This window comes from Eptesicus fuscus, chromosome 4 (assembly GCF_027574615.1).
Source record: "Eptesicus fuscus isolate TK198812 chromosome 4, DD_ASM_mEF_20220401, whole genome shotgun sequence".
Taxonomy (NCBI): Eukaryota; Metazoa; Chordata; class Mammalia; order Chiroptera; family Vespertilionidae; genus Eptesicus; species Eptesicus fuscus.
Window position 1 is genome coordinate 54486802 of NC_072476.1, and position 15836 is coordinate 54502637.

At 37.5% G+C, this 15836-nt stretch overlaps 1 protein-coding gene across 7 annotated transcripts in view; it reads left to right on the plus strand.

Moving 5' to 3' along the window:
* Window positions 1-15836, plus strand: part of SLCO6A1 (solute carrier organic anion transporter family member 6A1) — an 82393-nt gene that overhangs the window by 37978 nt on the left and 28579 nt on the right. For all 7 annotated transcript variants that reach the window (XM_054715033.1, XM_054715034.1, XM_054715035.1 and 4 more), the window contains 2 exons: window positions 5152-5296; window positions 13320-13515. In XM_054715033.1, the coding sequence (XP_054571008.1) occupies window positions 5152-5296; window positions 13320-13515 (341 nt within the window). The remainder of the gene's footprint in view (window positions 1-5151; window positions 5297-13319; window positions 13516-15836) is intronic.

The following is a 15836-nucleotide window of genomic DNA, read 5'->3' on the forward strand; positions in this document are numbered from 1 at the left end:
AGGAGTGATCAGGCCAGCAGGGTAGGGCAGTTGGGGGTGAGATCAGGTCTGCAGGGGAGGGCAGTTGGGGGCATTAGGCAGGCAGGCAGGTAAGTGGTTAGGAGCCAGTGGTCCTGGATTGCGAGAGGGATGTCTAACTGCCGGTTTAGGTGGGATGGAGCCTAAACCGGCAGTCAGACATCCCCCGGGGGGTCCCAATTAGAGAGGGTGCAGGCTGGGCTGAGGGACACCCCCCATGCATGAATTTCATGCACTGGGCCTCTAGTAATAATAACAACAACAACAACAACAACAATAATGCCTTGTTAACTGTCTTAGACTTCTGACTGGCACTTGTCTGGGTAGACAAGTAGATGATATCTTAATTCTTTTAAAATTTTCTTAGAAGGTGTTACTTCTAAAATGTTATAGTGAGTAGCTTGGAAAATCCTCACTTCCAAAACATGGTAGATGAAACTGGCAAATTTTTCTTCAACAATTATTTAAAAACCCTGGAAGTTAGGACTACACTTTGAGAATCACTAATCTAATTTATCAAAAATCATTCTACTGACCTTAATTATTAAAACAAAAGTACAGAGCACATTCTGCATATGTCATTGGCTTGTACATTTAGTGCATGATAAGTGCCTGTCCCAGGAAGGAGAAAAGTTAGGAAAGCCACAAATAATCTTGTGCTATTCCTAACACATTGCCAAAGTTGGACAAGAGTAAAACATTCATTTCAAGTGAGATTGATTTGCTTTAAACCCATCTGGACTTTATGTAAATAATAATTTGAGAAGTTTTTATTTTCAGTTTATCAAGTAAGAATTGGTATGCAATTTAAATGGGATAACTTAAAAACAATAGATGGAATAACTTGTTACTCTTTTAAAGAGTTTTTTTATTACAACCTGATAGAACCATACCCATCTAATTGCTAAATGAGAATTAGTTAAGAGTTTTTAAAGCCCACCATTTAAAAGGGTTATTAAATCATTTTGAGAACATTATTATTTTATATGCCTTAGTTTTTATTCTATAAAATAATGGTAATAATAGTACATATCTTATATAAATACTTAGAATTAAATGTGTTAATATATGTAAGGTGCTTAGAACAGTGACTACAATATGTTTGTTATTTTAGTTTTACTTCTTCATCTCTTTTTTATTGTGTAGTATCACTGTGCTAGGTATTGAAGATATAATAGTAAGTAATACCCATGCTTTTATGGAGTTTATGGTCTTGTGTGGGTTTCAGATTTGAAAAAAAAAGATTAACAACTGGTTAACAACTCAGCAGAGAAAATTCTGTGTGAAACCTACTTTAAATGTGGGGGAAAGAAGGCTTCAGTGGTATGAAAGTATAGCACATACAATGATATATAGTACCTAGTACTTAATCTACACTAATAAAAGAGTAAGATGCAAATTGACCATACCTTCGCAACGCCCATCAGCCAATCAGGAGTGAATATGCAAATTAACCCAACAAAGATGGAGGGTTAATTTGCATAAGCAGGTGCTGAGCGTCCAGGGGCTGGGCAGGACAGGATGCTTGCATTGTCGCCATGGCGACAACACAGGCATTCCGCACCACTCCAGCTTCTCCGGGCCTCTGGGCAGTGTGGGAAGGTGGAAAGGTGGTTCTGGGCTGGAGCCAAAAGTTGGCTCCAGTGGGAGCTAAGGCAGTGCCGGCAGCCAGGGGAAGGAAGGCCCATTCTTGCACAAATCTTTGTGCATCGGGCCTCTAGTAATGATAATAAATGACTGTGTTACTGATTTATGTATTTACTCTACTATACTTTTTATTATTATTTTTGAGTGTACTCAATTTACTTATAAAAAAGTTTGCTGTTAAACAATGTTATGTTATACAGCAGCCTTATATGTTTTGTGTTTACGTCATCTCTTTTTTTTGTTGTTAATCCTCACCCAAGGATATTTTTTACATTGATATTTAGATAGAGTGAAAAGGAAGGAGGAAGGGGAGAGAGAAAGAAACATCCATGTGAGAGTGACACATCAATTGGTTGCCTTCCACATGCACCCCTACTAGGGCTGGGGATTGAACCTGCAACCCAGATACATGCTTATGACTGGGAATTGAACCCACAACCCCTCAGTGCATGGGACAACTCTCTAATCAGTGAGCACAGCAGCCAGGGTCACCTCATCTTCTGATTGCCTCATTTTATCTTGTGTTCAATTAAGTCTTATGTTGTTTTGCATAGGTTGTGGCCTAAGAGCAATTGGCTATACCATACAGCCTAAGTGTGTGGTAGACTATACAACCTCGGATTGTATAAATGCACTCTATGATATTCACACAATGACCAAATCCCTTAATGACCAATTAGAACATATCCACATATTTAAGTGACCCATGGCTGTACTTGCTGTGTTGAACAGTGAGAAAGAGCTTTTCATGTTCAATGCCTCTTGATGGGGGAATGGTAAATCTGAAAGGGGATGTGGAATCAGAAATATTTCTCTGGTGAATTTTAAAAAGTATAGCTACTACAGGAAGAAAATGTAAGTCTCTTACATTATATCGGGAGTGTAAACTGATACATTATGGAGAAAGAATCTGGAGATAATGGAATGAAGTATAACAAATTCCAGTCACCTAGAAATTCCTTCTGTGATATATTCTTTTCTAAACACTTTCTCCTAGGCCCTTAAGGGCTCATGCACAGGGATGTTTAATGTAGCCTTGTTTGTAACAATAGGATGTTGAAGTCAGCCTCAGCATTTAACCCTATCAGAGTAGATAAATATGGTGGAATTATACTATGTAAAGTTAAATAGCACTCAGAAGACAAATTAGATGAATACACAGAATATGTTAGATTTTAAAAAACAGTGTTTAGGGCTAGAAAAAGAAATTTTAAGTTAATTTTAAAATATGAAAACATAGAACAACCAGTAAATATTTTCAAAAATATATACATATCAAGGAAATACAGAAACTAGTTTGAAAATTAATATTTTAATGTAATTTACAGTCGTGGATTTTTAAAAATTGGTTTTAGAGAGGAAGGGAAAGGAATAAAGAAATAGAAAAATCAATGATGAGAGAGAATTATATACCAGCCAGGCACATACAGAGTTAATTACTCTGAATAGTATCCAACCTATCTAATAAAGGAGTAATATGCAAATTAACTGTCACTCCAACATACAAGATGGCTGCCCCCATGTGGACACAAGATGGCTGCCAAAAGATGGCCAGCAGGGAAGGGCAGTTGGAGGGGACCCAGGCCTGCAGGGGAGGACATTTTGGTGGGACCCAGGCCTGCAAGAGAAGGCAGTTGGAAGGGGGACCAGACCATCAGGGGAAAGCAGTTAGGGGCAATGAGGCTGGCAGGGGAGGACAGTTGGGGGGGGGGGGTGACCAGGCCTGCAGGGGAGGGCAGTTGGGGGCGACCAGGCCAACAGAGGAGGGCAGTTAGGGGTGACCTGGCTGGCAGGGGAGGGCAGTTAGGGGTGACCAGGCCTGCAGGGGAAGGCAGTTAGGGGCAATAGGGCTGGCAGTGGTGCAGTTAGGCATCAATCAGGCTGGCAGGCAGAAGCAATTAGGGGCAATCAGGAAGGCAGGTAGGCGAGCAGTTGGGAGCCAGCAGTCCTGGATTGTGAGAGGGATCCCAGATTGGAGAGCGTGCAGGCTGGGCTGAGGGACACACACCCCTGTGCATGAATTTCGTGCACTGGGCCTCTAGTCCTATATAATAAAGAGCTACTATGCTAATTAGACCAAACAGCAGAATGACCATCCGGACATCCTTCCAGACAACCATCTGGATGACCTTCCAGAAGAAACCAGGGCTGCAAGGGCCAAGCCCCTTGCATGAATTTTGTGCATTGGGCTTATAGTCTATAATAATAAAAGCATAATATGCTGATTAGCCAAACAACCTTCCAGATGTCATTCCAGATGAAGCCATGGTGGTGGGGGCTGAGGCAGAGGTGGTTAGGGGCAATCAGGCAAGCAGGTGAACAGTTAGGTGTGATTAGGCAGGCACTCAGGCTAGCAGTTTGGGGCAATCAGGCAGGCAGGCAGAGTGGTTAGGGGCAATTAGGCAGACACGGGAGTGGTTAGGAGCCAGCAGTCCCAGATTGTGAGAGGGATGTCAGACTGCTGGTTTAGGCTCATTCCCTATAGGATCAGTCCTAAACTGGCAGTCAGACATCCCCCGAGGGGTCCTGGATTGTGTGAGGGTGCAGGCCAGGCTGAGGGATTTTGTGCACCAGGCCTCTAGTTATCAATAAAACTAGTAATAACAAGTGTTGGAAAGGTTGTGGAGAGAAAGGAACCCTCAGTCAGACAGTCTTAGCACTGCTGTGGAGGCAGGAGAGGCTTCCACCACCACTGCTGCGCTCGCCAGCTGTGAGCCCAGCTTCTGGCTGAGTGGCTCCTGCATTGAGTGTCTGCCCCCTGGTGGTCAGTACACGTCATAGAACTGGTTGTTCCGCTGTTTGGTTGATTTGCATATTAGCCTTTTATTATATAGGATAGTCATTCTAACAAGTATGAGATGGCATCTCATTGTAATTTTGATTTTCATTTCCCTAATAGCTAGTGAAGTTGAGCATCTTTTCATATATCTGTTGGCCATTTGTATGTCTTCTTGGGGGAAGTTTCTGTTCAAATCCTCTGTCCACTTTTTAATGGGATAAAAGCAGAATTTAAATGGCTCCACTCTTTAGTATATGGAATTCCCTGGAGTAAAATATTATAGACTCTTGACTGCAATCCTAGTGATTTTCCCTTCCTTAGTGCTGCTTAAATTTCCTTTGTCTATTTTTTTTAAAATGAAAATCTTTGCTAAGAAAAAAATAAAGTTAAGAGAAATTCTACTTTCCCTGGTTATTGATATCTATTTTTTTCTCAATCTTTCTGGCAAACTTCCAGACCCACAAATAAAAATTACAGGCAGTATGGAGATCAAATTACAAATAAAAATGGTTCAAACACTGCATGTCTTTCATGGTATGTGTAGATTGATGAATTGTAAATTTCTGTTCGAATTTGTATATATATATATTTTCAATTTGCATTGGGAGAGGTTAAATTTTTGTGGATTGGTTATTAACATATGAATGGGGATATTGATTCTTTAGCTAACAAAATAAAATAATCCATATGTAATATTTCTGTTTCAGATTCTGATGAAGACTCCAATGTTTGTATGTCTAGCTCTGACCAGAGCTTCAGAATCTTTACTTACAATTGGAGCTTCTGAATATTTGCCTAAATATATAGAAAATCAGTTTATATTAACACCTAGCCAGGCAACTACACTTTCAGGTAACTTTTATGCTCATTGTAATTAATTTGCAAATTTTTATGTAAAGTTTTTATATGGTACTTATAAAATATTTCAAAAAGGGAAAAGTAGAGGAGTAATAGTGTTTGCTCAGGTTTAAAATACCTAAATACCATTTGCTCAAATTTTAAAAAATGAGCACTTTGCTGTCAGTGCATCAGCATTTCTTAACATATAAAATTTTGTAAGACTTCTGTACCCCTCCCTTATCCCATATCTTTTCCTCCCTCCCCATAGGTAACCACTCTTCTAAAGTTAGAGTGTATCCTTTCCCCATGTTTGTGTATTTTCAGCGCCCATGTCCCTATCCATATACAATCTATTTCTAATATTCATGTATCATTTTGTACATATTCTTCTGTTACTGTCATTGAAATTATGTTCATCAGATTCAGGTTGACCTCTGTCTATTTAATGCATTTTAATGTTCTACAGGATTCTATTTTATGAACTTACCACTGTTTATCTATCCATTGTCATACTAATGGACATGAAATTGCCTCCAACCTTTTCTCTCTTTCAAACAGTACACTAACAATGGGCTTGTATATGTCTTCTTGTGCACATTTGTAAAAGTTGACAAACTTTTGGGTTCAGTCGTTGAAGGGTAATTGCTACTTCGTATATCTTCAATTTTACTGGTTAATGACAATTGGCTCTCCAAAAGAGATTACAAGTGGAATTAAATGTTTTCAGATACCAGCATTAATGGTGAAGTGGTAAATGTAATCACTTATTTTATGCTGTAAAAAAAAAAGTCAAGGATGCATGCTATAACTTCTAGGTAACCAATAAAAGAATAGTAAAAAGTGTATCCATTGGGAAAATTTTTATTAATAGTAAAAGAAGCAAGAAAGCAAAGAACATAAAACATGTGGGCCAAATAAAAAACAAACATTAAGATGTGAGAAAACATTATCAGCCTATTATTGAGTAGATTTTGTGATCGAGGGCGTGGCATTGTCAGCCTGCAAATAGTATAAAAACCAAAAACATGGTACAGTTTTCAAGGGCCGTGATGACAACTTTCCCCCTGAGTATCTCCGTTGTTTGCCAGCACGATTAACCTAATTGACAGAGATCGGGACTCAATCCATTCAACTTGTTTCATATAGTACGTGATTAAAGCTGATCTCAACAGGGACTCCGAGCAACAGGATAAGGCTACCTGCTATATCGGTCTTAACCATGCTGGCAAGGTCCTGTACTCAGCCAGCTAAATAAATCCCTTGGCCCTCAGGGTCTACCTTAGGAAACAAGATGGCTTTCTCTGTTAGTTTCTGTATTGACCTTTCCACTTAGCCTGAGGTGTTAATCCAGGTTTAACAGAATGTATTAGCTATTGCATATATTTTACCTTGGCCTGCAAGGATGAAGTTTTGGGCAATTCCGTTACCCACAAATAACAATGCTGATGAGTGACAGTCTGACCAGAGTGCTTTCCGGGGATGAGGTGGAGTCATTGATTAGTTCAACTAAAACCAGGGACAAATTTTGTAGAACCTTTTCTAATTTGATCAATCTTATTGTAGAGATAACTGTTAGGTGCATGTAAATAATGTTTCAGTAATCTCTCCAGAAAGCTCCCCCGAGTAACCAAGAGAAACTTTATTTAAGGGAGATTTCTGTTGTCTTCTGAGGGCTATATGATCTGTTGGAGGTGTGTCTTTAAGAACTTAGAAGTCTCGTATGAACATGCCTGTTGCTTAAATATTACCATTTCCAGTTGACAAATAAGGCTTGTCAAATAGTTAGTTATGAATCTGAGTTGGTCTATCCCAAAATGAGAATATCAAAGCCTCCGTTGGTTAGGGCTTCAGTTTTGACAGGAAACCAAGAGTTGTTTTTCAAATGTAGAGGTTTCAGGGAGTCAGTGAGTCCTATACCCTAAGAGATACTTTCGTGTGGAGGCTACCTCCCTTTTCCAAAGGTTCCAACACACAAAATCATCAGTCATGGGGACCTGTGGATCAAATGGGTCAGTAGGTTTGTGCTACCTCAAAGTAGGGAGTGTGCCAGAGCTTGCTTATTAGCTTCCAATGTAGGTCTTCGGATTATACTCCCTGTGGGTTAGCTGATATAAAAGACCAAGTAGAATGCCCAAGTGAGTCATCAATGTCTCCAATACTCAGAGTCCAAAGTGCTGCTAGGCTGCCTTTTGGTTGTGGGGAAAGGAGACAATTACGTTTCCTAAACGGCCAGAGGGATTTGACATTGTGAATCTGTCTTCTCAGTTTTTTGGGCATCATCAGTTACCCTTGCTGATGAAGGTGTGATAACACCAAAGTCATAGCCATTGAGTCTGTGGCTTCTGACCCTCCAGCCAACTGAATGTTATCTATCAGTGAAAGTTTTGGGCATCAGAGGGTAGTAGTAGTGACAATAAATACTTGTGGTAAATGGCAGAAGAGTTTAGGTATCCCTGAGGGAGTACTGCAAATGCATAATTGTGGCCTTGCAGCATGAATGAAAATTGATCTGTGTCTTTGGGTGCTAAGATAACCCAGCTATTGCCATTTCACCTTAACAAGCAATTATGCACGCCACTCCATAATCAACCAAAACTTCTGATTGTTCACCAGTTTGTGTCCATAGTGTTTATAAAATTCCCTCCTTTCACACTCAGTGTGATTGCACACCTCTGTAACTGTTGTCTGAAATCAGAAGGAATCCTCTGTCCAACCAGGATGTATCTTAGTAATAGTTGTTACCATAGGCAAATCAGAGGCTAATGATCAGATTGGTGAGGAAGTCCTTTTGCCCAGAGGAGAGTTAATACCTACCATGGCACCATCTGTGGTGCTATCTTTTTAAGTCTCCTTCAGCATGCAGCTACCTTCCCAATTCTTCATCACTAATAGGCAATAATCAGCATGTTCACTACTGATTCCCAGTACTTCTGTCAAGTCCTATTACTTGGTCTATGAGGCTGTCATTCTTCATCTTTCATAAAGCCATATCTCTGTCAGCATCCCATCTTTGTCACCATAAGTGCTAAGATCTGTTAAGGGTTTGAATTTTACTCTCTTTGAAAGCTAACAAGTTAGTCTGTCATAATGTCATAGATGCTAGCAGAAGACATAAGACTCCTTGGTCAGAGATGAAGGGAAGTTTGTGATTCACAGCAATAGCAATAGCTGGAGTATTTCCATGTGTGTGTGTGTGTGTGTGTGTGTGTGTGTGTGTGTGTGTGTGAATTTTCTGAGCCCCAATCCCACAGGATGATGTGAAGGAGAGCCAGTGATATCTGCACACACATGGGTTGCATTACAGGAGTGGATTGCATTACGTTCCCTGAGCTTAGGGAACCCAAATACTTTATAATGGGTAGTAATCATGCATGCCTTTTGATCCAGAAGGAAATGTTAACTTTTATTATATTCAACAGCACACTTGTCTTCCTTAGTTCCGGAGGGGACACTATCTCTGTCTTCCAAAACTGGAAGCAAACCTGCCCTCACTCTGGAGGAGGACATTACCTCTATTATCCAAGGCTGTTCACTATACAAAGATCATTGAAAGGATAGAACAAACAGTATTCAGTGCTTCTGCTTGCAGGATATACAGCATCAGAGGGTAATGGAGAATTTTTGCCCAATAAATAGAGTGGTAATTATCTATATATATAAAAGCCTCAGCAACCTTTATTACCCAATGATCTGAACGTTGACAAATAAGGCTTGTCAAATAGTTAGTTTGACTACCACTGGTCACTATGATGATGCTGAATGCAGGAGCCTCCCCCTTGTGGTCAGTGCGCTCCCACAGACAACCTCCTGTAGCCAGCCAACCTTGCACGGTCTCCCCCACCTCCTTGCGCCCTCCACCCCCCCCCCCCCCCGCCGCCCCGCCGGCCAGGTGGAGAGACCCCACCCATGCATGAATTTGTGCACTGGGCCTCTAGTGTGTATATAAATAAAGATTGTCAGATTGAGGGGGAAAATCCACTACGTTACTTACAAGAGTTACTGCTAAAATATGAGGACATAAAAAGGTTGAAAGTCAAAGAATCTAAAAAGTTATACTATATTAATACTAACCAAAACAAAAAGTAGTGTAACTATAATAATTTTAAATATAGTATTCTTCAAAGCAAGAGGCATTATTTAGTATACAGAGAGATCATTTATAATGTCAGAAAAGTCAACCAGTGAGATAGGTAATATAGTTATATATGTGTATGCCCTCAACAATATAAATTTAAAATATATTTAAAATTGAGTTAATTAGATATTAGTGATTTTAAGTTAATTGGATATTCTTATGAAAAAAAAAGATAAATCTTGACCTCTACCTCACTACATACACAAACACAAATTCTAGATGGAATAATCTATAATAATAAAAGCATAATATGCAAATCCACCGAACTGTTTGAATGGCAGAACGACCGTCTGGACAATCTTCCGGATGACCTTCCATACAAAGCCAGCGGGGTTGCAAGGGCAGCCGAGGCAGCTGGGGCTGCGAAGGCCTACTTTTGCACAAATTTCATGCATTATGTTTCTAGTGAAATAATAAAGCTTTTTACAATAAGGCATAGAGAAAGGTCTTCATGGCCTTAAATATAATTTTGATTCACTCACACTGGATGGCTATTGTTGTGTTGGCTGTTGTCATTTTTTAATTTGACAATCTAAGGGAAAAGAGATCAGTGTTCCTGACTAAATAGTCAAGTATTTTATGTTTTAGAAACTCTTACAGCACACCAGTGTGCCACTGCATACTGGTTGAAAATCACTGGCCTAGGCCAATAAGACTGACAGCCAATATTTTCTTACCTGAGTTGGGTTCTCAGTTTTCTGATTACAGGTGTGCTTTGTTTTCCAAAATGTACAGTTGTCAAGCTCAAACTGAGGAAGTCTAGAGTCTTCTCCTTGGTCAAGTACATGCCATGTAGTTGGGAATAGAAATTTTGAGGATCAAATTTTATATAGATTTCCATTCTTCCTCATGTTTATAACTCTTACTCTTGTTTTTGTTGGTACCTACTGCCCTTAAATTCTGTGATTCTGGGGTAAAATGTGTTTTGCTTCTTCTTGACTTCCTTATCTTTAGACTTATTGCTTACCCTATGAAGTCTCCTGTTTCAGTTCCAATTCTCAATATTTTCTTGATAAATGTTGCCCCTGCTCTGTACTTTTTTGCTTACTAATAAATGAATTTGTCTGTAAATGTCTAGCTTTTAACAAACATTCATATAATGTTTACTCTGTGACTAGATATTATTCTAAGCACTTAAATATTAACTTATTTAGTTGTCCTAACACCCTTAAGATGGAGGTATTATTATTTATAGATTTTCTTTAGTAGCCTTTCATACATTCAAATATAATTTTATTATTGTTCAGTTTTAATCATTTTTAACTTTTATTATCACATTTTTATTTAATTCATGAATTACTGAGATTTTCAGTTGCTAAATATATGTGTTTCTTTCTCTTTTAAAATAACTGATTGTTCAAAGAAGTTAATTTTTAACATCTTTAATAGTGTTACAAGCTAAGTCTAATTTAATTCATTTTGAAAACGAATTAAAATACTACTTTGTTTTTTGATTTTTAAATTTCTTGAAATCTGGGCAGTTTTTACATAATTTATTTTATATATTGCCATGATCCATATTTTTTTACTTTATTTTCAAAGTTTGCTTTTTTAAATATCCAATTTAATAATGCCTTTTTAATAGTTTAATTTTATTTACTTAGTATTATTGTGAATTCTAACTTATTTAAGTAATTTTTAACTTATTTGTATTTTTTGTTTATTAATCATCTCTTTTTCTTCATTTTATCTTTCTCATTTGGGTTAGGAGATTTCAACTAGCCACTAGTTCACCACCCCTACTTTTCAGGAGTGTGTGTGTATACATTCAGATGTGTTTGGGCTAGACTAGGTTATTAATATTACCTTTTTTTAAAACTAGCTATAATTATAATTATTTTGCAAATAACATGCTCTCTGGCAACTTTTTATAATTTTTGCTTTAGTATTGATGTTGTGAATTACTCTAGCTTATTTCTTTATATGCAAGGTGTAATTAATTATTCATTTCTTACTTCTCAGCAGTTGAAGTGTACTTTTATTCCCAAGACTAATGTTTCTTTAATTATGGAAAATTCTCATTCTCAGTAACAATTTTGCAAATATTGTTTTTCTGTTATACCTTTCATTATATTTCTCACGACTGCTGTAAAACATTTTGTGGAGCTTCTTATACAATTGTCAATGTCTTTTAAAACAAACTTTATTTTTTGAATTGTTTTATATTTATAGAAAAAAATTGAAGATAGTAGAGTTTCTATACATGTACACCTAGATTCCCTTTTGTTAATATCTTATATTAGCATGGTAAATTGCTTAGAATTAGTAAACCAATATTAATATTACTAACTAAAGTCAACATTTATTTATATTTCCTTATGCTTTCACATAATATCCTTTTTCTGTTCCAGGATCTCACTCAGAATACCATATTAGATTTAATTCTCATGTCTCCTTAATTACTCTTAGTTATGACAGCTTCTCAGACTTTTCTGGTTTTTGATGACCTTGACAGTTTTAGGAGTGCTTGTCAGGTATTTTTTAGAATGTTCCTCAATTGGAAACTGTCTAATGTTTTTCTCATGATTAGATAGGAGTTATGGATTTTGAAAGGAAAACCACAGACGTAACTTACTACTTTTGAATTTGACCATCATCTTGCTGAGGTCATGTGTATAAAATTTCTCCACTGTATTCATTGTCTTTTAAATGCTTATTTTAGTTATTCTTCTTTTGTTGTTGTTTTTTAAATTTTTAAATTGATTTTAGAGAGGAAAGGAGAGGAAAAGAGAGATAGAAACTTTAATGATGAGAATCATTGATCGACTGCCTCCTACGTGCCCCCTACTGGGGACTGAGTCTGCATCCCCAGGCATGTGCCTTGACCTGGAATCAAACGGTGACCTCTGGTTCATAGGTTGATGCTCAGCCACCTAGCCACACCTGCTGGGCTCACTCTCTTTTTTTAAAAGTTGCATGCTCGATGAATAACATAATGCTTTATTCCAATTCATTAATTCAGTTTCAAATGTCTCTAGTCTGGGATTTGAGTTTTTATTTTAACAATTGCATTTGAAAATATCCAGGCTTCTCATTTGTTCTTTTTTCATCCACCTGCTCTTATTTTTTTTATTACGTTCTCTTACAATTGAAGTTACACTGTCAATCTTTTCGGGCATTTAAAAATTATTTACAAGACTGTCAGACAATTCTATGCTATAAATTTAATCTGATGTTAATGGGGTTTTTGTTTGTTTTTTACCTTATATTTATCTTCCTATTTTCCTATTTAAATCTACCATTTCTATATGTTTGGTGCAGAGGAGATTATATCAATGTATGAAATTAATGTGCTATCTTCATCTGAGTTTTTTTTGTAACTATATTTCTTCTCCTACTCCTTCTTGTGCTTCTCTCTTTCTAATCCCTTAGGCTTCATGGAAAAGAAAACAATATCTTTGAATGGTTATTCTTCAGTCCCACTTTGTTGTGAGATTGTTGTTATTACACAGAAGCAATGGGAAGCTTGGTTTACTACTTGGTAATCTCTGTCAGGGAACTCCTGTCACTATGGGCATGCCTCTTGCTACAAACCATAAATCCAGGCAGCTATATAACAACAGCTCTCAGTAAGACAGTTCTCATCTTCTGTGTGCATGGATTAAGTTTTGGGTTTATCTTAGATGTCGTTACTACCATAGGAGAAAAATTGACCAGTTTTGTCCTTAATTCCATTAGGCCTATAGCTTCAGCCCCATTCACAAATATTTATTAAATTTAAGGTTCAGGTTTGTTGAGATGTATATCATGCCTTCTGTATCAAATTTTCTGTCTTTTCATTTAAATCTATGGTTGCTATATATTTAGAGCAGAGAGGAATGCATCAATGTATGAATTTTCTGTACTGTCTTTAGTTGATTATTTTTAATTGTGTTTCCTCTTTCTCCTTTTTTCCTCTAGGACTTGTTTTAATTCCAGGAGGTGCTTTTGGCCAGCTTCTGGGAGGTGTCATTGCTTCCAAGTTACATATGTACTGTAAAGGCCTTATGAGATTTACAATTGTTACATCTACTATATCACTTGTACTGGTTATGTTTACAGTTTTTGTACGCTGTAAACCAATACCATTTGCTGGAATCAATGAAGATTATAATGGGTAAATGTAATTTTGTATATTAGATATTTACATCCAAACCCAACAATGTATTTTTTAGTCAATTAACTGTTATTTATCCAGTGACTTTTATATCTTTATCATTCTTAGAATTATTGAACATATGAAAAAGTAAAGCATAGTTTTACCTTTCATATTAAAGGCAGAAACATAACAATGATAACTTATTACATGACTGTTTATGCATTCATAAAATATTAAAGAAAAAAACACATTGAAATGATTCAGAACCTAGAAGTAGAATTCTGTACTAAAGTGGCTAGCAATGCAGAATAGTACTGTCTGTACAAAGCAAGACTTTGTGTTCTGAAATGGTATGTCTGCCTTTTTAAAGACGTCAAAGAATATAATTGAAGTATATCTGAAAGTATGCATGAGTAATGTCTCCTTTAAGCTAAACATACAAAAATTTAAAGAACTTGGCAGAGATTGACATTAAATACAGGTGAACAGAACTGGAATTGGAAAGCAAAGAACTGAGCAAGTAAAACATTAAAATAAACTTCTACTTCCAGTTACAATGGACTAGCTTAAGGCAGACCAATGCTCTCACTGAGAATACTAGTAACTAGAAAAGCTGTATACATTTTTTTAAAATTTTGTTTAAAGCTGCTTGGACAGCTAGGAATTTAAAAGCCAAAATCCTTTGAGAGGAGGAGCAACCTTCTGTAGTTCTCCTTCCCACCCCACCCCTCTCTGAGGATATTTGCTAACTCTGTATATTGGTGAGAAACTGAGAGTTTGGACACAGGATCCAGGGAAGAAGCATCTAGTAATATGACAAGAAATCAGCACAAGTTTTTGACCTATGATTCTAAAGAGATAAAAATAGAGCATGGAGCAGGGCAGAATATCAGAGAGAAGAGAGAGGTAGACAAATGAGATAACACTCTGTTGGTTTTTCATTCAATTAGGAAGCTAAGATGCTGAAATCGAGCAGAATCTTGTAAAAAGCAGAGAAACGTTTTCTCAATATTTTGATTCTCTTACATAAGAGATTAATGTGTTGGGGAGATTAGAATGTGTTAGGGGGAGGAACTTTGGTGAACACATGTTCTCAATGAAAGGCTAAGACCAATGAGTGAGGGCCTTTCTAAAGTACTATAGCCTAGCCAGGAGTTAATTTGTTCTCTAACTGGATTGATGTGATCAGAAAGCATTCTACCTAGCAGCAGAAAGAGACATCCAGTGCTCTGCACAAAAGATAATATATAGAGCTATAAATTATCTTTGGCAAATATTTGCATTAAAAAAAATTATCAGGCAGGCTAGGGACATGGTAAAAATCTATGAGACAAAACAGATGATAGAATAGACCCACGGGGTATCCAGATATTGAATAACATGTGGTTGACTGTGTGGGACCACTGACTGTATGTTTTTTTCAATAAACATACAGTCAGCCCTCTGTGTCCTTGGGTTTCGCATCTGCTGATTCTCAACCGTGGATGGAAAACAGTAACTTTGATCGCAAGTTGGGAATCCACATATACAGAGCATCAACTTAAGTTATTATGTAGACTTTCAACTGTGTGTGGGTTAGTGTGGATAAAAAAGCTGTGGCACATTTACACCATTAAATACTATGCAGCAGTAAAAAAAAAAAAACAAAAACGAAGAAGAAGAGGAGGAGGAGGAGGAGGAGGAGGAGGAGAAGGAGGAGGAGGGGAAGGAGGGGGAGAAGGGGGGGAGGAGGAGGAGGAGGAGGAGAAGGAGGAGGAGGAGGAGGGGGAGGAGGAGGAGGAGGAGGAAGAGGATCTCTTACCCTTTGAGATAGCATGGAGGGACCTAGAGAGTATTGTACTAAGCAAAACAAGCAAGTCAGAGAAAGACAAGTATCACATGATATCACTCATATGTGGAATGTAATGAACAAAATAGATCCAGAGACATAAAAGCATGGAACAGACTTTGGAATCTCAGAATGAAGAAGGGGGAAAGTGGGTGGGTGGAAAGAGATCAACCAAAGAACTAGTACATAACCCATGGACACACACAATAGGGTGGTGAGAGACTGGGGTGGGGGGTTGGAGGGCTGGGCTAGGAGGAGTCAATGGAGGGGAAAAAGAAGACATATGTAATACTTTCAACAATAAAGATTTAAAATACATATATAATCCACCATATCAACAAACTAAAAATGAAAAAATTATATAATGTGCATAGATGCCAAAAGAGCACTCTGACAATCTAGGAAACTAGGGATGGAAGGGAATCTGTGAAAATATAAAACTAACATCATACTTAGTGATTATTATTTACTGAATGTGTTTCCATCTCCCACCAAATTCATGTGCCATAAT